At 44.8% G+C, this 22,659-nt stretch overlaps 1 protein-coding gene and 1 pseudogene across 2 annotated transcripts in view; one reads left to right on the forward strand and one right to left on the reverse strand.

The window, feature by feature from the left end:
- The window catches only part of LOC125353013, a 27,933-nt pseudogene extending 15,023 nt beyond the window's left edge, over positions 1–12,910 (reverse strand). Inside the window, exon 1 of the transcript XR_007211234.1 lies at positions 12,893–12,910. The product of XR_007211234.1 is annotated as a mitotic checkpoint protein BUB3-like (transcript). The remainder of the gene's footprint in view (positions 1–12,892) is intronic.
- The window catches only part of Ranbp9 (RAN binding protein 9), a 74,893-nt gene continuing 64,762 nt past the window's right edge, over positions 12,529–22,659 (forward strand). The window contains exon 1 of the mRNA XM_048348446.1: positions 12,529–13,241. Within this exon, the coding sequence (XP_048204403.1) occupies positions 12,662–13,241 (580 nt within the window). The 5' untranslated portion in view covers positions 12,529–12,661. The remainder of the gene's footprint in view (positions 13,242–22,659) is intronic.

A 22,659-nucleotide genomic window follows, 5' to 3' on the forward strand; every position in this document is an offset into this window, starting at 1 on the left:
TAAGATCTGGGGCCATAGCATAGTGGTAGAGCACTCACTTAAAACAGGTGTGGTTCCAGCTAAAGACATAGCCACTAAACTAGAAAGACGGCCAAGCATATGGGAAAAGATCTTCACCAGCAAAGCAACAGACAAAGGCCTAATATCCGTCATCTACAGAGAACTCAAGAAACTAACCCCTTCCAAACACAGTAAACCAATTATTAAATGGGCAAGGGAACTAAAGAGAAACTTCACCAAAGAAGATATAAAAATTACAAAGAAACATATGAGAAAATGTTCAACATCCCTGGCAGTAAAGGAAATGAAAATGCAAATAAAAACAACCTGGAGATACCACCTCACCCCAATTAGAATGGCCTATACTCTGAACTCAGGCAACAACAAATGCTGGAGGGGATGTGGAGAAAAAGGAACCCTTCTGCACTGCTGGTGGGAGTGTAAACTAGTACAACCACTCTGGAGAACAGTATGGAGGTTCCCAAAAAAACTCAGCATAGACATACCCTATGACCCACCCATACAACTCCTAGGCATCTATCCAGAACAACAGGACCCAGGATACCATAAGGACACCTGCATGTTCATGTTTATTGCTGCACAGTACACAATATCCAAGATATGGAAACAACCCAGATGTCCCACTACAGATGAGTGGATCAAAAAAAATGTGATGCCTGTACACAATGGAATTCTACACAGAGATTAGAAGTGATAAAATAATGGTATTCACAGGGAAATGGACAGAACTTGAACAAATAATGTTGAGCGAGACAAGCCTGGAACACAGAGAACAAAGGGGCATGATCTCCCTGATATATGGATGTTGGGGGGAAAAATTAAAAAGCAGAGAATGGGTCTGTAAAATAATAAACATTTTTTTCAAATGATATTTCTACATTTTTAGGTCAGTGACTTTATATCATGTCTCTAAAACCAAACAATTACTAAATAAACATAAAAATGTCTAGGATAGTCCTAGCAGAGGATCACAATAGCTCAACAGCTATGTACATATGATCACAGAAGATGAGGCTAAGCAAAATGAACTCCAAGATATGGAAACAAGAGGATTTTATTGTTGTTGTTATTTTGAATGTACTATGTGAATTTCTTATGGCTAATCCCCTGTTGTTACTGTATATGATTTCGGTATACTGGGTATTGTATATTGTAATATGGAGGTCAGATCTGGCCAGTGCCATCATTGGCTCTTGAGGGGTGTCAGAATGACTCCATCTCAGATTAAAGAGAGCAGAAGCTGACTACATCTTCGCTAAGATTTCCCCCGCCCTATCTAGGGAAGTTCCCCTTGGTTGTGATGAGATTGTGTAAACTGCTTGACCACCTGAGTAGTGGAACGTTCAAGGTTAAACCTGTGCCCTCTCATGAGTAAATATATCTGCCTGCATCACGTGAGCCCTGCCAAATCCATGTGCCAAGTCTCACTAAAATGATAGGTTAGTTCAAACAGTTGGCCATGAGGCAGATTGTAACTCCATTGGCCACCTGTCTGTAACCTGGCATGCTCTGTAAGTATTGTAACCTCATTGGCCACCTGCGTGTGGCAAGCTTGACCATGTGGTGTTTGCCTTCATAACCCGACTCTGAGCGCAGCCCGGGGCGCGGGGCGGGTGGTCCCAGCTCCGGAGTCTGGGCTGTGGCCCTTGCCAGCCAGCCTGCTTTTTATGGTTGCGGTTCCAGCTTCCGAGTCTGGGCCATGACCCTGGCCGGTCAGTATACTTTTTAATTGAGACTCTCTCTGAGTGATGGATTCTTGGAGGGATGGGGGATTCCCACCCCCCAGGCCCCATTACACATATATGTTTATCTGAATTAGGGAAGGGAATGGGAACATCCGAATGGTGAGACAGAATAAAGGGTGAACCAATGCAATAGTGATACTCATAAGACAATATGTTGGAAAGGAAGTGAACAACTAGCAGGCTGGGAGGGGGGGAAGGTGAGAGAAAAATGAGGGAGGGTGTAACAAGTATGAAATGTACTCATGGGCTGGGGATATGGCCTAGTGGCAAGAGTGCTTGCCTCGTATACATGAAGACCTGATTCAATTCCCTAACACCACATATATAGAAAGGGCCAGAAGTTTGATTCCTCAGTACCATATAAACAGAAAAAGCAGGAAGTGGCGCTGTGGTTCAAGTTGTAGAGTGCTAGCCTTGAGCAAAAAGAAGCCAGGGACAGTGCTCAGGCCCTGAGTCCAAGCCCCAGGAATAGCAAAAAAGAAAAGAAAAGAAAAGAAAATTGCTGCAGCCCTCGTATACATGAGGCCCTGGGTTCAATTCCCCAGCAACACATATATAGAAAATGGCCAGAAGTGGCGCTGTGGCTCAAGTGGTAGAGTGCTAGCCTTGAGCAAAAAGAAGCCAGGGACAGTGCTCAGGCCCTGAGTCCAAGCTCCAGGACTGGCCAAAAAAAAGAAAAAAAAAAAGAAATGTACTCACTATCTTATTATGTAACTGTAGCCCCTCTGTACATCACCTTGACAATAAAATAAAATTAATTTTTAAAAAAGGTATGGTTCAATCCTCACCAGGCCGTAAGATGAATCACCAAAAACAAAAACCCTATATGCTATTTGGCACTGCCCACTGCCTCTGCTAGGTTCCTACTAGACAGTGAATAGAATGGGATCAACTTTTTGGTCTAAAGAAAATGGCTTCAAGGGGCTGGGAATGTGGCCTAGTGGCAAGAGTGCTTGCCTCGTATACATGAAGACCTGATTCAATTCCCTAATACCACATATATAGAAAGGGCCAGAAGTTTGATTCCTCAGTACCATATAAACAGAAAAAGCAGGAAGTGGCGCTGTGGTTCAAGTTGTAGAGTGCTAGCCTTGAGCAAAAAGAAGCCAGGGACAGTGCTCAGGCCCTGAGTCCAAGCCCCAGGAATAGCAAAAAAGAAAAGAAAAGAAAAGAAAATTGCTGCAGCCCATACTCCCAAGCTTCCCAGGAGGCTGAGACCTGAGGATTGCTGAGGATTGAAGCTAGCCCAGGGGATTAAAAAAAATATGTGAGGGACTGTATCTCAAACTACCCAGCAAAATACCAGCCTGGAGGTGTGACTTAAGTGGTAAAGAACTAGTTTTGAGCAAAAGAAAAAAAGTGGAGCAAATGCAGGAGGTCCTAGTATAAGCCCTTGTATCAGTACAAAGAGAGAAAGAGACAGACAGATAGACACAGAGATAGAGAGTTTGAGAGAATGTCTTATATGGACATAGGCATGTTATATGTGGAAAACAAGTGAAAGGTGTAGGGAACCCCCTTTTTTGAGTCCCTAGAAATGGCAGGCTTAGACAAGGTAGCGAGCCTAGGCAAGGGCAAACCTAAACCCAATAACAGGAGTCAAAAGCAGCTTGACTAGAGCTGCTTGACCTTTGCAAAAGAAAGAAATGAGGAAGACCACTCAGCTTATATATTTTAGTTTAGGCGAAGTTCCAGAAAGAAAGAGAGGTAAAGTTAATTAAGAAGTTAAATAGGTAAATACCAGTCACACACAGAACCAAGAATTGTATTGCTTTGATTGCTTACTGGAGTTTACAGGGATTATGATCACTAACACCATTCTGTTTCAGTAGGTCTGCTTGCTTGCTTTGCCTAATTTGCAGACCACCTGTGTCTGGTACATGTGATTTTTGCCTTTAAAAACCCAGCCCTACTGAGGCCCAGAGCTGTTCGTCACCATCCCAGTGGTAGCGAGCAGACACTGTGCACAGCTAAATGAAAGAGTCCTAGCTCAATTGACTGAGTGCTGGTGACTGTCATGGGTTCGAGGCCCACCTGGGTGTCTGGTATATGGTATACAACATTATAGACCCAGGATACCTGCACATGGGTAGCAACTGTAAGCCAGCCTTATCCATAGATTGATGATAAGCATGAAAACAAATAAAATCTCAAAACAAAAACTTGGGCTCTGTGATTCAAGCCTGTAATCCTAGCTAATTGAGAGAGAGAGATGGAGGATCAAGGTTTGAGGCCAGCCTAGGCATGAAGGTTGTTATCACAGATAACACAGTGGCATATGCCCGTTATCCTCAGCAATGTGGAGAAGCACAAGTAAGGGGATCACAGTCCGGGAAAAAAATGAGACCCTACCTAGAAAATAACCAACATAGGGGCTGGAAATATGGCCTAGTGGCAAAGAGTGCTCACCTCATATACATGAAGCCCTGGGTTCGATTCCCCAGCACCACATATATAGAAAACGGCCAGAAGTGGTGCTGTGGCTCAAGTGGCAGAGTGCTAGCCTTGAGCAAAAAGAAGCCAGGGACAGTGCTCAAACCCTGAGTCAAGGCCCAGGACTGGCAAAAAAAGAAAAAAAGAAAGAAAGAAAATAATCAACATAAAAAGGGACTGCAGGCATGGCTTGAGTTGCTGAGTACTTGCTTGGCAAACACAAGACCCTGAGTTCTACTAACCCTTAATGCATTAAAAATAATTTTCATGTGTGCATTACATAGCTCAGCTGAAGAAGAGATGTGCTCAGGCCCATGTTATTATCATCAGCTACGTGTGTAAATCCTTGTGTGATCACTCAGTGTTTCTTTACCTTTATTTTTGTCATGTTGGGCAATGTTATAGAAAAAAGTGAATGAAGCACCACAGAATAGTGTTGAGTTCTGGCATCCTGAGCACACACAGTTGTTCCTCAATAGGGCTGCTTGGAACCACATACTTGTAATTAGGGCTGTACTTCTCATTGACCCATAGCTCAACCATTTTCTCTTCTTCCCCTCGCCCCTTATACTTTCTATTCTTGTCCTTTATTTTTCTTTTCCCCATCTCCTTCCCCCTACCAGCCTTTGGCTGCCCCATACAATATAGCTTCCAGAGAACAGAGGCATTTCTGAGGCCTGCAGGTGGCATTGCTTGAGGCTCAGAGAACTCTGTCAGCCTGCCATTCCCTGCTTCCATCAGAAAGCATGTGAGTTTTGTCAGATGAAAGAAGAACTATAGTGGGTTAGCTAAAAGAAAAAACTGAGAAACATCTGGAGGAGACTGAGATTCTATTAACTTGTCAAATAAATGTTAATGCAGGTGATTGCAGACAAAACTGCAGTTTTTGTTCAAATCCATCTAGTGTTCTAGAGAAAATGATGAACAGATTTTTTTTCCCCTTAAAATAAGTTTGGGGGTTTTTCACATAGATTTTATTTCATGAACACTGACTTATAATCATTTTTCCCCAGAAATGAATAGGAAGTATTGCATTTGGATTAGTGCCCCTCTGCCCACTGGACCCTAAACTCTGAACTCCAGGAACACTGTCTCCTGGTTTGTGGCAATAGCCAACACCATCTTTGTGATCTGTCCCAGAAAGCATTCAAATTTGCAAGCAGAGTTCTCCTCCTTTGTTTCTTCATTAGGTCTTTGTCAACCTGTTCATATATATGTTTGTATGTATATGTATATGCATATAATGCCAGTCCTGGGGCTTGAACTCAGGCCTTGAGCACTGTCCTTGAGCTTCTTTATTTTTTTTTACTTTTTTATTTTTTAATTACATTTTATTGACAAGGTGATATACAGAGGGGGTACAGTTATATAATAAGGTAGTGAGTACATTTCTTGTCTTGTTACCCCCTCCCTCATTTTTCTTTCCCTTCCCTAGTTCAGATAAGCATACATTACAATATCCAGTGTACCAAAATCATATACAGTGACCACAGGGGGTACGCCAAAGGAAAGTCACCTAGTACTTTAAACATAATGACAATAAAATCCTCCTGTTTCCATCTCTTGGAGTTCATTTTGCTTAGTCTCATCTTATATAATCATTTGTACATAGCTGTTGAGCTATTGTGATCCTCTGACAGGTTTATCCTAGACTTTTTTGTGTTTATTTAGTAATTGTTTGGTCTTAGAGACATACTGTAAAGTCACTGACCAAACCATGCGGAAATACCATTTGAAAAGAAGTTTGTCATTTTATAGACATGATCTCTACTGTTCTCCCCTCCCTCCAACTTGACCTTCTTTAGCTGAAGGCTAGCACTCTACCACTTGAGCCACAGCATCACTTCCCGCTTTTTCTGTTTATGTGCTACTGAGGAATGGAACCCAGGGCTTCATGCATGCTAGACAAGCACTCTACCATTAAGCCACATTCCCACCCCAGGGTTTTTCGAAGCATAAGGTTTTTTTTTTTTTGCCAGTCCTGGGCCTTGGACTCAGGGCCTGAGCACTGTCCCTGGCTTCTTTTTGCTCAAGGCCAGCACTCTGCCACTTGAGCCACAGTGCCACCTCTGGCCATTTTCTGTATATGTAGTGCTGGGGAATTGAACCTAGGGCCTCATGTATACGAGGCAAGCACTCTAGCCATTAGGCCATATCCCCAGCCCCACGAAGCATAAGGTTTTAAACAGCAGCAATTGATCCTCAGTCCCTGCAATTCAAGATATGGTCTATGGACCCACAGTAATAGCAAAACCTGTAATCCAGCTGAGAACCTCATGTCAGTTTTCATGTGGAATAGGTATTGAATAAATGCTCACTGGAGACTCACTCCAGTTTGGATCCCTTACTATTGTAGATTCTTAGATTTTAACACTAGCTACAGAAATATCGGCATCCAATTCATGTGGGTCACGAAGCCATCCAGAATACATGTACAGTATACCTTGTGGGAAACAAACTGAACTTGTAGACTCCGGCAATTTCATTGTTAGTAAGTTGGTCTTGTTTAGTGTTAAGAATGGCTTGTATGGGGCTGGGGATATGGCCTAGTGGCAAGAGTGCCTGCCTCATATACATGAGGCCCTGGGTTTAATTCCCCAGCACCACATATACAGAAAATGGCCAGAAGTGGCGCTGTGGCAGAGTGCTAACCTTGAGCAAAAAAGAAGCCAGGGACAGTGCTCAGGCCCTGAGTCCAAGCCCCAGGACTGGCCAAAAAAACAAAAAAACAAAACAAAAAAAAGAATGGCTTGTATGGACTGTGGTTGTCATGATGCAGAACAGGAATTACAAACTATCCTGTGGCCTAATCTAGCAACTTCCTATTTTTGTCAATAAGCTTGATAGACATATAGACACTGTCATTTGTTTACTTTGGCTACTTTTTAAAATAGATTATGGCCAAATTAAGTAGTTGCAACAGGCACCATATGGCCCACAGGGCCTAGCATATTTATTGACTGATTTATTATAGGAAAACTTTGCCAACTGCTGGCTATATCTGACATGACAAGTGCAGTCCATTGGAGTCATCTGCTGGAATGTGTAACAACTACGTGATGAAGATGTCCTTCAAATGTCTACTTAGCCATCTTGTAGTATAAATGGCTTTGTGTAACTCTTCACCTTTAAGGAGAGCTGGACCTAAGATTTACTTCTAACAAATAGATGATAGCAGGAGTGATGATGTTATGGGGTTTGAGGGAGGGAGTTCCCCATCCCTCCAAGAGTCCACCACTCAGAGATACTCTCAAGCAAGAGGATGGATTTATTGGGGAAGCATAAAGTGAACTGACCATCCAGGGATGCAGCACAGACTCAGGAGCTGAAACTGTGACAGTGAAAAGTGGGCTGACCAGCCAGGGACATAGTGCAGACACAGGAGCTGCCACTGTGACCCCGAGCAGTCCTCAAATTGGGGCTTATAAAGGTAAAAGTGTAGCACAGATGTAGGAGCTTGACACAGGGTAGAGCAAGCAACAAACAAGCAAATGTGGCACCGATGTAGGAGGTTGATGCAGGGGTAGAGTCAGCAACAAGCAGGGTAAACAAGCCATTTACAGAAGCAGAATTTTGGGGTCAGGTTGATCTAATCTACTCCTCCTCACATTTCCTACCATATTTCCCTAATCAAGATGGTGTCAGCTGTACTCCCAACAACAGTGCTATGGGGTCAGAGGGAAAGGGATTCCCTGTCCCTCCAAGAGTCCACCACTCAGAGACAGCCTCAAGAAAAAAGATGATAAAAAGATGGATTTATTAGGGAAGTGAAAAGCGAACCAACTAGCCAGGGCCACAGCCCAGACTCTGGAGCTGCAACCACCACTATAAAAAGCAGGCTGACGGCCAGGGCTGCAGCCCAGACCTGGGGCTGAGACCACATGCTGGACTAGGCTCTGGGTTGGGTTATAAAGGCAAATGCCGCGTGGTCAAGCCTGCCACACACAGGTGGCCAATGAGGTTACAAGTTACAGAGCATGCCAGGTCACACACAGGTGGCCAATGTAGTTACAGTCTGTCACATAGTATCTGTTTGAACCAACCTATCATTTTAGTGAGAATTGGAGAGCAAATTTGGTGGGTCCCCACAAGTTGTGGGCAGATACGCCTACTCATGGGGTCAGGATAAGGCTGCTCCTTGATGGGAGGGCACAGGTTTAACCTTGAACGTTCCACAGCTCAGGTGGTCAAGCAGTTTACACAATCTTATCATAACAAAGGGAACCTTCCCTGGACAGGGCAGGGACCTCAACTCTGAAGCTCAGCGGCGGGGGAGATCTTAGTGAAGATGGGTCAGCTTCTGCTCTCTCTAATCTGAGATGGAGCCAGTTCGATGCCCCCCAACAATGGAATGCCACTTCTGCAGTTAGATGACAAAGACAGTGATTTTTTTATCCTGCCCCTCTAGTCTCCTTAGCTTGCACACTTTGGTGAGACCAGCTGCAGTGTTGGAGAGGCAAAGCATTGAGGGCCACTTCTGACCAACTGTTAGGAAGGAACAGGCCCTTCAGTCTAAATCTCCTGGAGGAATGGAATACTGTCAATGACCACATCTGTGAGCTTGGGAGTGAACCCTTCCCTAGAGGTGACTGCAGCCCCAGCTGGCATGTGTAACTCCCACGGGAGGTCCTGAAACAGAGGACCCAGGGGAGCGGTCTCAGATTCCTGCTGCATAAAGACCATGATAATAATGTTAAGTCACTAAGACTTTACATTATTATAAGCAACCAATAACTAATATCAACCCATACTTAAACCTTGGCACACATTACCATAACATTTTCCACAGCTTAGAAGATATTGTCATGGTCATATATTAAAACAAGCCGATCAATATCTGATCCTCTTTCCTAGCAGAGAAAATTCTCTACTGTGGCTATCAGTGGGCCTTTCCCACAAGGGGAACATGTTATAGCCTTTTTAGTGTCAGGCCATGCATGGAAAAATGATCAAATCTAAGGTTCTTTAGATAAATGAGATTGCTCACTGCCAGCAGGACTGTTCTGGAAAACTTCCTGTTCCAGGGATACCCTGAAGATATCAATAATTTAGCATCTCTGAATCTCAACCATTGCATAAGTCAACAATCTTTATTTCTTGGTAGTCTTGACATAGACAAATAATGTAGGGTAGGTTAACTTTGAAACTTGAGTGTGTGTTATAAAAACTGGGGTGGCATTTTGGGGTATAATTTCTGATAGGGGCTGGACATACCTCTCCTTTGGACTTTGTCTGCTTCCAATCTTTCCAGTAAGTTTCTTCACTTACTAAGGCAGCCAGATTTTGCTTCTATTGTTTGCTACAGATAAGTCCAACAAATGCTAATAAACAGCAATATTATAGCAATGCCTAATAAAGATAGAAATCCCAGATTCAACAAGAGTGTAGATAGGTTGGTAGGTAATGGATTTTTACCATTTATATATCTATGTACAATTATATCTCATAATAAAATTTTATTTTTAATTATATATTTTAATGGCTCATCATAGAAACATTTTATGGCTTTCTTTCATGTCTTTTTGGTAATGATTTGGGCAGTGCTATAATTATTGTACAGCCTTTTTCTCATTTAGTACATCAGAGTCATTTTCCTATGTCTTCAAAAACCACATTTTAAAAAGGCTATAAAATGTTTGTTTCAGTCTGTGCCCATGAAAGAAGCCTTGAAGGGAGTGTGTATGAAATCGAGGCTGAGATCTATAGACTAAATCAAAAGGAAAGGGTGCCGCCAGAGGGGATGCCTTAAAAAAAAAAAATCCCACAAATAGGCTGTATATTTACCTGAATCCCTAATCCCATTAAGTGGGTATAGGATAACTTCTTCAACCCATCCCTTTGAGTTGAGTATTTAATTTCCTTCCACATGCTGGGCACTGGTGGCCTGTGCCTGTAATCCTAGCTACTAAAGAGGCTGAGATCTGAGGTTCATAGTTCGAAGTCAGTTCAAGGCAGAAAAGTCCCCCTTCAGGTCTTATCTCTAGTTAGCCACACAAAAACAGGAAGTAGAGCTGTGGCTCAAAGTGACAGAGAAACAGAGCAACAGAGCTCAAAGGCAGTGCCCAGGCCCTGAGTTCAAGCTCCACAACTGACAAAATATAGAAGTAATAAAAATAACAATTTTCTTCGACATTTCTTTTGAACAAGAATAAATACTTCCTGTTGAACATTTTTAGGCCTTAAAACATTTCTACATTTGGATTTTTACTTTTTGATTAGCGAAGTCATAGGGCATTAATCGTTGTGTCTCTTTGTGAACATCACCAAGTGTGTGACTTTTCCAAAATGTCATTATCAGTGTTCCCTACTTCCTTTGGTATGAGAAAGTGCTCATTTAATGCTGTCCTCCCCCGCAATAGATATTAACTTCTTCAGGTTGCTTCATTGGAAGATAACCATAAAGATAACCAGTCCCTCCTTATTCTCTAAAGGTTCTTAGGATTTTTAAACCATTCTAGTGGTTTTTAAGCACACTGGCAGAAAAAAAATATGCACCACACTTTTTTATTTGTCTGGTCTGGGGCCGGGGCAATGTCTCTGAGCTCTTTTTGCTTAAGGCTACCACTTTGAGCCACAGTGCTACTTCTGGTTTTTGAGTGGTTAATTGGAGATAAAGAGTCTCAGGGACTTTCCGGCCCTGACAGGCTTCCCATGATCCTCCTGGGATCTCAGCCTCCTGAGTAGCTTAGCTAGGATTATAGGTGAGAGCCACTGATACTGGGCTTTACACTTTCCTAAGTAAAATCCTGATGACAATTTCAAGGAAGTTTGCTGAAGCTGAAACCCATTTATTGTACATTTCAATAGAGTTTGGCTTACATGGAACTCAGTTATCCTAATAGAAAGCAATGAGTTAAAGATCAGCGTCCTGAAAACAACAACAAATATTAGGATTGCTGGTATCTTAAAGAACAATGGAAGGAGAAATGAGGCTTGAGTGGCACTTTTAGCTTTGGCCAGGAATTGAGGGCCTTCAAATACTCTATTTACCTACACTTTTCAAAACAAAGTAAATGATTTCTCTTCTCAGAAAAATGGCCTAGGCTCCTGGACCGAACAATTACCACCCTACTATGGAGCAAAACAAATTTGCAGAATTTTTATCAGTGTGCAAACCCTCATTTGCCAGCTAGGGAAAGGATAAGCTAGACAAAGGGAAGTCGTGTAAACAAAGTAGTAATGTGGTACAGGGGTCAGAGGGCAGAGCTCAGCCACTGGTGCCAAATGAGTTGACCAAGCACTCTTTTGGGAGGTGCAAAGTGGGGGGAGTCCTGTTTTTTGCCTCTGCTGACCTCAGTAAATATTTTCCTTGTATTTTCTTTCTTTTTTGTTATTTTTAAAGGGCATCTTTCTCCGCTACCTAACAAAGAGGCCTGTTATGAGAATTAATGAGCCTATAAAAAGCTTCGACTCTCCACAAGCTTTTCCTTAATACGCGCTAGGTCTTGCATTCATTCAGCTCCAGGCTCCCTGAACCCAAGCCCGGCCGTATCCGTGTCCCCAGTGTGACTCGAATCCTCCGTCCAGCTCACACGGAGCCCGCATAATGTTAATGAACGAAATGGTGTCTCCTCGAAGCGGGGGACTTCGCCTCCAGAAATGATTTCCGTTGCCCCCACGGCCCACGCCGCGGTAATTTAACGACGGCGAAGAAAAAAAAAAACCCAGGACGCGGCAACCTCGATCTGAGGAGCGGGCCCGGCAGCCGGCGGCGGAGCCCAGGCGCACTCCCCAGCCCTTTCCCCCCACCCCCTCCCGCCCCAGGCCCGGCTCGCGGCGGGCCCACGGGGATCGATTACTCTCGCCTGGGCGACCCGCGGCGGCGCCCGGGCCACGAGCAGCCCGGAGGCGGGGAGGGAGGCGGGGCCACGACAACAAAAAGGCGAGTGGGCGGAGCCACGGCGGCGGCGGCGGCGGCGGGCGGGAGGAGGCGGCGCCGCCGAGGGAGCCGCTGCGCCCGGAGCCCGGCGCCTCTGCCGGCGAGCGGTCGCGGCCCCGGGAGAGGCGGGTCTGGGCGCGCACGGGCCCCAGCCGCCCGCCTCCTCCCGCCCCTCGCGCCTCCGGCCCGCCCCCTCGCCTAGCGCCGCCCGCGCGCAGCGTCTCGCGCCGCCCGCCCGCCCGCCGGGAAACCGCCGCGAGAGCAGCGGCCGCCGCGGCCGACAGTGCGCCTCGGCCTCCCTCTCCCCGCGTCCCCGCACCGCCCCCGCCCTCGGCGCCGCGTCCCCGGCCGCGCGGTCGCGCTCCGGCCAACGTTCTCTCCAGGCGCTGCCGGGCCCTGCCGCCCACTCCCACCACCCCGCGCCCCCAACCGCCGCGTTCTCCCCACCGCGCGGCCCGCCGCCTGCTTCCGGGGCGGGCGGACTGGGCGCCTGGTGCCGGTGGCCGCAGCGACAGCGCCCCCGGGAAGCAGACGAGGAAGGAGAGAAGAGGTGGAGGTGGCTGGAGGCTGAGTCGTGGCCGGGATGTCCGGGCAGCCGCCACCGCCACCGCCGCCGCCGCAGCCGCAGCAGCAACAGCAGCAGCAGCAGCTGCCCCCGCCGCCGCCGCCGCCGCCCGCGTCCGGGGCCCCCGTCTCCGGCGTCGTCCTGCCCGCGCCCCCGGCCGTCAGTGCCGGCTCCTCTCCGGCCGGTTCTCCGGGCGGCGGCGGCCCCGGCGGCGGTCTGGGGGTCGCGGCGGCAGCTCTGCTCCTCCACCCCCCGCCGCCGCCGCCGCCGCCGCCCCCGGCCACCGCGGCCCCGCCGCCGCCGCCGCCCCCCGCCTCGGCGGCCGCTCCGGCCAGCGCGCCGCCCGGCTTGGCCGCGGGCCCCGGCCCGGCAGCGGGCACCCCGGCCCCGGCCCTGGCGGCGGCCAGTAGCGCCGCGGCCCCCTTCCCGCACGGGGACTCGGCCCTCAACGAGCAGGAGAAGGAGCTGCAGCGGCGGCTGAAGCGTCTCTACCCGGCGGTGGACGAGCAGGAGACGCCTCTGCCCCGGTCCTGGAGCCCGAAGGACAAGTTCAGCTACATCGGCCTCTCGCAGAACAACCTGCGGGTGCACTATAAAGGTACCGAGGCCGGAGGTGGGGGGGAGCCTCGGGCGCTGACCCCAGGGGCCTGCTGCCCCCAGGGTGGGCGTGGGGGCCCCGGGGCGAAGATCCTGGAAAGCACCCCCGGATGGGGGAGCAGCCTGGGATCCGAGGCCCGGGAGCCGGGCACCTCCGGGATCTCCCGGAGGACGGGATGCTGTTCGCCGTCGGATTGCTGGGAGGTAAATCTTGCGGCTTGGATGGAGGAATCCGAGGACTGGAGTTGGGTTACATTGTTCTCCAGGTGGTGGGTCGGGCGGCCGCTCCTTTACGGCGGGGGAGCCGGGCCCGGTTCGGCGGTGACGATTTCTCAGGCAGGGAGGGCAGGGACGCACACACACACACAGGGGGAGGGGTGATCGGTGGAGGATTTTGTCCAAAATTAGGCCAGAGATTGTCTAAGCGGGGGACAAAAGGACACGGGGCCCAAGGTTTCCATTAGTGTATCCTAACTAAAAGCAACTGGGAGGAGAGAGCGGACCCCCGAGAGAGTACGTGTTTTCCTGGGGAGCCGAAAGCTGCCTCTCCAGATTGGAAATGTCCTACATTTCCGGGTTGGTATTATGTGAAGTCTTGTTGAAAACAAGGGTTTTTTTTTTTTGTGGTGGTGGGGGGAATTGTTATTTGCGATTTTGAAGAAGACTGCTTTGCTTGCCTTATATTTTGCACCTGCAGTTAAAAGCAACCTCCTTGGGATTATGCCTACCCTCCCCCCTCCCCCCTCCTATCTTAAAACAAAGCTTCAGACAAATCAGGTGTATATAAAAATATAAACTGCAATAAAGTTTGTTTTTTTTTGAAATGGAGCCCAGAGACATGGCATGTGTCAAGTTTACTCGTGTGGGAGGGTGGAGAATCAATCTGGTCGGTCTATTAGTCTGAAAACAAATACAGTGGTTTAGGCCCTAAACCTTAGAGCTGGGGCTTTTTACATTCTAAGCAGCCTCATTCTGATTGGCTACGTAGGGAGGGGCTTCTTTAGGTTCCTGTGGCCTGGCTGTGGAGAGCATAAACAACCTAGTGGCTAGAATTTTAAAAGTACTTGGGGTTGAAAGTTGAGATATACCTTGATAAATAAGTTACTATTTAATCAAAGGAGCTTTGGCTACAGAAATCTTATCAGATTGATTTATTCAGCAAATGATATATTTGGCTACAAAGCCCTGTTGATTATCCCTTCTTTTTATCCTTTCCATAGACCCAAGGAAGTGCTTTCAATTTTGAGTATTGTTTCTTAATCTAAACGACAGAACATTTCAAAATATTGTATCCCTCCCTTAAGATGGGACATTTTTGTTAATTCCCTTGTGAAGTATTACTTAATTTTAAAAAAAAAATTGTGTGGGCAAGTTCTGTGTCATGAGGTGTTTACTTCTGATCTGGCTACTAGAATGCTTTTATTCCAACTGACAAAAGTTTATCGTTTATCACTTGACACTATTGGTCATTTAACATTTATTGTTGATAGTAAATAATTAGCTTGTGAAATCAAGCAGTATCTATAGGAAATGACTGAACAAAGAATCAGTTTTTACTAAGCCCTGCAATCACTTGATTGCAGGTTTATTGCAATACCAGGCTTCAGTTCTTTCTGAAAAATGTGGCAATTCAGTGAGATGATGCTTAGGAAATGTCCAGGTTTGGATTTCCATATTTCAGCTTCTGGTGGTAATTTGCACTGTAACCTGCCTTGGTTAGTTCTGCCGAACTACTTTTATGTGAAATTGATAATTTGGGTCAGAGAAAAGTGCATACTTATGTAAAATTAATTGGAGTTTGGAATATTGATGACATTGCTGTGTATCTTTCCTGTTGGCTTTTTTTTATTACTTTCTGTTGTGTAATACTAAGATTCACTTTCTGGAAACATCACTCTTCTAAACACAAACTATTGTGGAAGAACAGATTTAGTTGTCATCCTTTTCTTCTCCTCTTTCTCCCTTTCCCCATGTCACAGTTTAGTCTTGTTATTTTAGTGTCTCTTTGTTTTCTGTTGTCATTGTTATTTTTCTGTGTGTCTTCTGAGAGATCCCCACCAATGTAGTGGACAACTCTGACCCAGTGGGAAAGGGCAAGTGAAGATAGGTAAAGGATAATGCAACTTTTTTTTTTTTTTTTTGGCCAGTCCTGGGGCTTGGACTCAGGGCCTGAGCACTGTCCCTGGCTTCTTTTTGCTCAAGGCTAGCACTCTACCACTTGAGCCACAGCGCCACTTCTGGCCACTTCTGCTGGGGAATCGAACCCAGGGCTTCATGTATAGGAGGCAAGCACTCTTGCCAGTAGGCCATATTCCCAGCCCCAATGCAACTTTTTCCCTCCAGTCCTGGAGCTTGAACTCAGGGCCTGGGCACTGCCCTTTAGCTTCTTTTGCTTAAGGATAGCACTCTACCACTTGAGCCACAGCACCACTTCCTGCTCTTTTTTGTGTGGTACTGAGAAATCGAACCCAGGGCTTCATGCATGCTAGGCAAGCACCTAAGCCACCTTCTCAGATGATAATACAACTTTGAAGTTAAAAAAAAAATTGTGCCTTGATTTTACCTAAGGATTTTGAAGCACTTGAAAAAAAAGTAGCATAAATTAACTGTCCTAAGAGGTTATTGTGAAATTTCTATAGATCTGTAGGATGTACGTTAGTCAAACTTATCCCATCCATTGTACTGTCTTCACTCTCCACTTCCCTCTCCCCCTTTTTAAGCAGCATTTAGAGTGTTTCATGGTGCTATCTACATGCATATATGTATATTCGTTATATATGTGTGTATATTATTATATAATTAATATTTTAAAATATAATTATAGATTGATATATGTATTTTTGACTGATTGTGGTGCCTCGGGGCCTGGGTGCTATCTCTAAGCTCTTTTGCTCAAGGCTAGCGATCTGCCACTTTGAACCACAGCTCCATGTCTGATTTTCTGGTGGTTAATTAGAGATAAGAGTCTCACAGACTTTCCTACTCTGGCTGGCTTTGAACCTCAATCCTAGATCGCAGCAGCCTAAGTAGCTAGGATTACAGGCATGAGCCACCAGCACCTGGCTTATAATTCTATTTTAAAATATCATATAATATACATATAGGTATTATATATTTGATCATGCTCCCTGCCCAATGCCTTCTCCCTTCTCATGTTCCCTCCCCTAGTTTCCATTTTACACTTAGGTCTCATTATTATCATTTAAGATATAGATTGTACATATAAGCAAAAATGAGATTTTTGCCTTATGAAATTTGCTTTCTCAACATGATTTTAAGTTCCATCCAATTTCCTGAAAAGACATCATTTCACTCTTAGTGGCCAAATAATACTCCATCATGTATATATACCATAGTTCATTCATTTTTGGGCTTGTTGGGCACTTAGGGTGGTTTTATGGCCTGACTGTTGTGAACAGCTCTGAGATGAATAGGTGTATCTCTCTTTATTGATTTATACTCTTTTGGATATGTGCCCAAGAATGGCAAGGCATGATTATTAGGTAGGTCTGTTTATGTATACACATTTTTTGGCCAGTCCTAGGGCTTGGACTCAGGGTCTGAGCACTGTCCCTGAGCTTCTTTTTGCTCACAGCTAGCACTCCTACCACTTGAGCCACACCACCACTTCTTCATGTAAAGTAGGCAAGCATTCTACCACTAGGCCAGTCCTGGGCCTTGGACTCAGGGCCTGAGCACTGTCCCTGGCTTCTTCCCGCTCAAGGCTAGCACTCTGCCACTTGAGCCACAGCGCCGCTTCTGGCCGTTTTCTGTATATGTGGTGCTGGGGAATCGAACCTAGGGCCTCGTGTATCTGAGGCAGGCACTCTTGCCACTAGGCTATATCCCCAGCCCCCACTTATAATTTTTTATTGCCCCTCTGTACTGATTTCCACAGTGGTTCCACTAGTTTATATTTCCACCAACAGTGAAGGAGGGTTCTACTCTGCTCCATCCCCACTGCCCCCTTTCTCATCAGTACTCATTGTTGACTACTATTCTGACTGGAATGAGATGGAATCTCAGTCTCATTTTGATTTGCATTTCATTTGTGGCTAAAATTGTTGAACATTTCTTCTTGTATTTATTGGCCATTTATGAGGCACTTAATAAATATTAAAATCTGGTTAATATTTTTGTATGGTACAGAATTTTGAAGATTGATAATTGTTTCTCAAGAATGATGATTTTCCTTAATTTTTAAAGATAAATGTTTTTGTTTTTACTGTGAATACATTCCCTGTCTTAAGTTGTCATTCTTAATTGGATTGCTGTTTTGGAAGCAGTATTTTTCCCCCATTTTTTCTTTTTGGCAGTGCTGGAGTTTGAACTCAGGACTGTATACTTGTTAGGCAATTGCTTTATCACTGGGTTATGGATCTCCCCCTTGTCTCCATCCCTTCTTGCTTTAGTTAGTTTCAAATAGGGTCACAGTGCCTTTTGTGTAGGCTGGGCTCAAACCAGGATCCTCCTCCCTTTAGCTGGGCTCACAGGTGTGAACCACTACATCTTGTTGTTAGTTCAGGTGGGAGGTCTTGTTTTTTGCCTAGGCTGTCCTTTACCTTCACTCCTCTCTTCCTGATCTCTACCAAGTAGAAGGTTAGTATTAGAGGAGTGTACCACTACACCCAGCCCAGTATTGTTCTTTCAAGTAATTTGAAGGTCTTAATGTTAAACAATGTCAGCTATGCAGGTAAAAGTTGGTTGGATTGCAGGAGAATAGAATAGTATGTGTTAAAATCATTGGAGGTTTTTTGCTCAAATACTAACTTTTGAAACATCAAGGAAAGGCTGGGAATATGGCCTAGTGGCAAGAGTGCTTGGTTCCAATACATGAAGCCCTGGGTTCAATTCCCCAGCACCAATTTATACAGAAAATGGCCAGAAGTGGCGCTGTGGCTCAAGTGGTAGAGTGCTAGCCTTGAGCAAAAAGAAGCCAGGGATAGTGCTCAGGGCCTGAGTCCAAGCCCCAGGACTGGCAAAATAAATAAATAAAAATAAAATAAAAATAAGTTAAAAAAAGAAACATCAAGGAATAGCCTGACTTATTTTAAACGTTCTTTCCAATATTGGATAATTATAAAAATGACAAATGTAAACTGGGTGCTGGTGGCTGCTCATGCTTGTAATTGTAGCTACTCAGGAGGTTGAGATCTGAGGATGCAGGTTTGAAGCCAGCCTGGTCAGGAAAGCCTGTGATTAATCAGCAAAAAGCTGGAAGTGGGGCTGGGGATATAGCCTAGTGGCAAGAGTGCCTGCCTCGGATACACGAGGCCCTAGGTTCGATTCCCCAGCACCACATATACAGAAAACGGCCAGAAGCGGCGCTGTGGCTCAAGTGGCAGAGTGCTAGCCTTGAGCGGGAAGAAGCCAGGGACAGTGCTCAGGCCCTGAGTCCAAGGCCCAGAACTGGCCAAAAAAAAAAAAAGCTGGAAGTGGAGGGTGTTCAAGTGGTAGGGTGCTAGTCTTGAGTACAAAAAGTCCAGGGACAGTACCCAGGCCCCGAGTTCAAGCCCTAGGACTGGCACATACACACACACACAAGTGGCAGGTTTAGACTCAGTTATAATAATTTCATTGTGCTTTAAAACATCCTCATGAATATGATAGTGAACTTAGAATGTTTGTTTCAGTTCTAGAGTGCATGTTTATATCTTTAAGTTATTACTGTTTGGCTACTTTGCAGAGTGTTTTGGTACATACACTAGTAAATCTAGACAAGGTTGTTAGATCTCATTTTATTTTATTTTATTTATTTATTTTTCCCAGTCCTGGGACTTGGACTCAGGCCCTGAGCACTATCCCTGGCTTCTTTTTGCTCAAGGCTAGCACTCTGCCACTTGAGCCACAGTGCCACTTCTGGCCGTTTTCTGTATATGTGCTGGGGAATTGAACCCATGGCTTCATGTATACGAGGCAAGCATTCTTGCCACTAGGCCATATTCCCAGCCCCTAGATCTCATTTTAGATTTGAGAAAGTGGGATTTCTACCACAAGTAAGGCAGGAATGGAAGCTAATTTCTGACAAGTTTAGTGTTCTTTTTATTCTGTATTATTGCTTTTTTTCAAATCGTGAGGGATTTAGTTATCTCAGATAACAGCCACATAACTTTATGAAGAGTTACTGAGATGAAAAGTACTTCCTGTGTGGGAATAAAGATAACTGGAACACAATGCTTCAGGATATCAGTTAGGACGCTTGATACCATTAGTTAGGGTAAATCAGGAGGAATGCCAGAGAAGTGAAATTTTGAGAATGATAGGAAGAAAGGAATTGTGAATTATACTTTTTTTTTTTTTGGTGCCAGTCTTGGGGCTTAAACTCAGGGCCTGGGCACTGTCTGGAGAGAAGAAAATTAAGGGTGATATTTGTTTTTCTAGCTCTGTAAAGTTCTTAACATGACCCTTGGATCAAATATATTTTGATTAAGGTATTAGTACTGTATTTCAATATATTTATAGATGAGTAACAATGGGAACTCTAACCCTGTGATATGACTTCATGGAAAGCAGAAAATGCTCATGAAACAAGCCTTACAGGAACAGAATAAGGCTTCTGGAGCCCAGGGCTCCACGTGATCTTGGCCACCAGAATCTACCTGCTTCATTTGGTTCTGCATTTGAAGTGACTCAGCCACAGTGGCAAATTTCTTGGTCACACCCCCTTCTGACTGGCTTGCCTTTCCCTTCCTACTTATGTTCTTGAGAGGTATATCAGATTGGTTTGGCTAACTGCCTTTATTCTCATTTGGACAGAGGATTAGATGCTTTGGTGGTCTTCATATAACAGGGCTGATCTATGCTGTGATGTGGGTGCAAAGTTATAAACGAAATATCTCCTGGCACCAAGATAGCCTGGTCCCCACTTCTTTCAGTAAGGACCATATGTGAAGCACTTCCTCCTAGGCAGAGAGGTCTTGACTTGTCCAAAGCTTGGGGGGGAGGTCATGACTAACTTAAAGGTCACCTGTAGGAGGTAGTTGAACACAAGAGCATATGAGTGTGTAGAGTGAGAAAAAATAGGGCCAGAGGTGGGACTTTGAGCAGCAGCACCATTGAAAGACCAGATAAAACCTAAGAAAAATAGAGAGGTAGGATGATCAGAAAGGAAGAGACCCTTGGTGTGCAGTGCAGCGGCCTTAGTGGCAGGCACAGTCTTCCACTGGATTTGGAAATCAGGTCATTGTGATCATCTAGGGTGCAGGGAGAATGGGATGTGATGGGGTCAAGACAGATTTCAGTAGGTTGAAAACAGGGACCAAATAGCAGGCTAAAGGCTAGAGTTAAATTTTCTTGAGAACCTCGGGTAAAGAAAGATTAGGCCTTGCCTAGAGGAGGATGTTTTTTCCCTTCAGTTTTTAATGGCTGGTAGTGAGTGGATTTACATTTTAGCTAGAGTTAGCTAGTTGTTGTTTTTTGACTTCTGGGGCTTGAACTCAGGGCCTGGGTGCTGTTCCTGAGTTTTTGTGCCTAGGTTAGCACTCTACCATTTAAGCCACAGCTAATCAGTGGTTAATTCTTCAATTAAGTTTCATAGACTTTGGAAGCCAGTCTCATGGCTGGCTTCCAAACAGGATCTTCAGATTTCAGCTCTGAGTGGCTTAAGATTAAAGGCATGTGCTGCCCTCACCCAGCCAGGGTTAACCTTTAATGTCAGCATTTAAGATGAAAACTCCACATAGTCAAAATTATCTTTAATTTCTCTTTAGAAAGTACTGTTAGCAACAGTTGTATCATTTTGTAAGTTCATCTGAGAATTTGAATGTGTAGGTAAAGCTGAAGTGACATAAATTGGAATATGATGTTTGTTCAAGGTATATTCCAGTAAATTGTGAACAAAAATTTTAATGTAATCTGGCAAATAGACATTAACAGTATATGGTTTTATTACTTTAAAGAGAAGTTCATTATATTCACCACCAGCTAGTATATCATGAGAATGATTTATAACCAAGTGGCACAGCATTTTGTGAAAGGTGCATGTTTGGGACATTGTGTTCTTAATGGAGAAGTTGAAGAGAAAGAGGCTGATTGCGTAAAGCCTGGGAGCAGAAGAGAATCTTTAGAGCCCCAGGAAGGTTTTTGTGTGTTTATATGTGTGCCAGTTTTGGGGCTAGAACTCTGGACCTTGGTTCTGTCCCTGAGCTTTTGTGCCCAAGGCTAACTGGAGCCACAGCTCCATTTTCAGCTTTTTTGTGGTTAATTTGGCTTTGAACCGCAATCTTCAGATCTCAGACTCCTGAGTATTTAGGATTATAGGTGTGAGCCACCAGTACCTAGCTTAGAAAAGAAGAGAGGACATTTTGTCCTCTGCTCTGATGGTAGTGGAAGAGGTAAATACTAGTGTGGGCCTGGACACTTTGTAATAGAAGGTAGAGAGCTGACTATGACCATGTCTAATGGCCTCCCATTTTCTTTACAAAATAGGCTCACTGAATTTGAGTAGAGGACTTAAAAGTGAATGATGAAATGTGGACTAGCCATTGAGAGGAATGGGGAACAAGCTGACTGAAGATTTCTGAAACTATTGTTGATAGCACTGGGAAACTCCAGGTAACATCTTAAGTTCATAGTGGTGATTATTGTCAAGAATGTTAGACTATTAGCAAAGGACAACTGTCTAGTGTAGGAATAGGGAAGGTGGGAGTATAATGTTAAAAGATTGGTTTTGCTGGGTATGTATGATGGAAAGATACACATATGACAGTATTTGAGAGCCTTTAAATGATTCTAGAAGAATTATTAGCCTATTCTAGAAGGAAGAAAAAGGAAGAGAAAAAAAAAGGAGAAAAAAGCACCAGAAAAGATTCTGAGAATTGATGTTCCAATAACATTGTGGAGGGAGTGTTGAAGTGAAGTCCTTTGTAGAGAATAGGAAGGTATGTCCTAGAAGAAGATATGGCGTATCTGCTGCAGTGTCCTAAATTCATTACTGGGAAAACCACATTTTCTATTTTCCACATACTTGTGTGTTTAAAAACAAACAAAAAAAAACAGGACTTAAGGAAAATGTAAATCTCAGGAAGCACGTGTGTGCAACTTTGTAAATCATTAGCCAAGCACTACAGATATTACTGTTCCTAATAGTCTACATATGCACATATGTATGTATGTCAGAAGTGGCTGACTCTGCTGTCTTTTTTTTTTTTTTTTTTTTTTTTTTGGCCAGTCCTGGGGCTTGAACTCAGGGCCTGAGCACTGTCCCTGGCTTCTTTTTGCTCAAAGCTAGCACTCTGCCACTTGAGCCACAGCGCCACTTCTGGCTGTTTTCTGTATATGTGGTGCTGGGGAATCGAACCCAGGGCCTCATGTATACGAGGCAAGCACTCTTGCCACTAGGCCATATCCCCAGCCTGACTCTGCTGTCTTTAACCCTTGCTTTTTTTTTTTTTTTTTTTTTTTTTTTGCCAGTCTTGGGG

The sequence above is a fragment of the Perognathus longimembris genome, chromosome 6 (assembly GCF_023159225.1).
Source record: "Perognathus longimembris pacificus isolate PPM17 chromosome 6, ASM2315922v1, whole genome shotgun sequence".
In the NCBI taxonomy this organism is placed as follows: domain Eukaryota; kingdom Metazoa; phylum Chordata; class Mammalia; order Rodentia; family Heteromyidae; genus Perognathus; species Perognathus longimembris.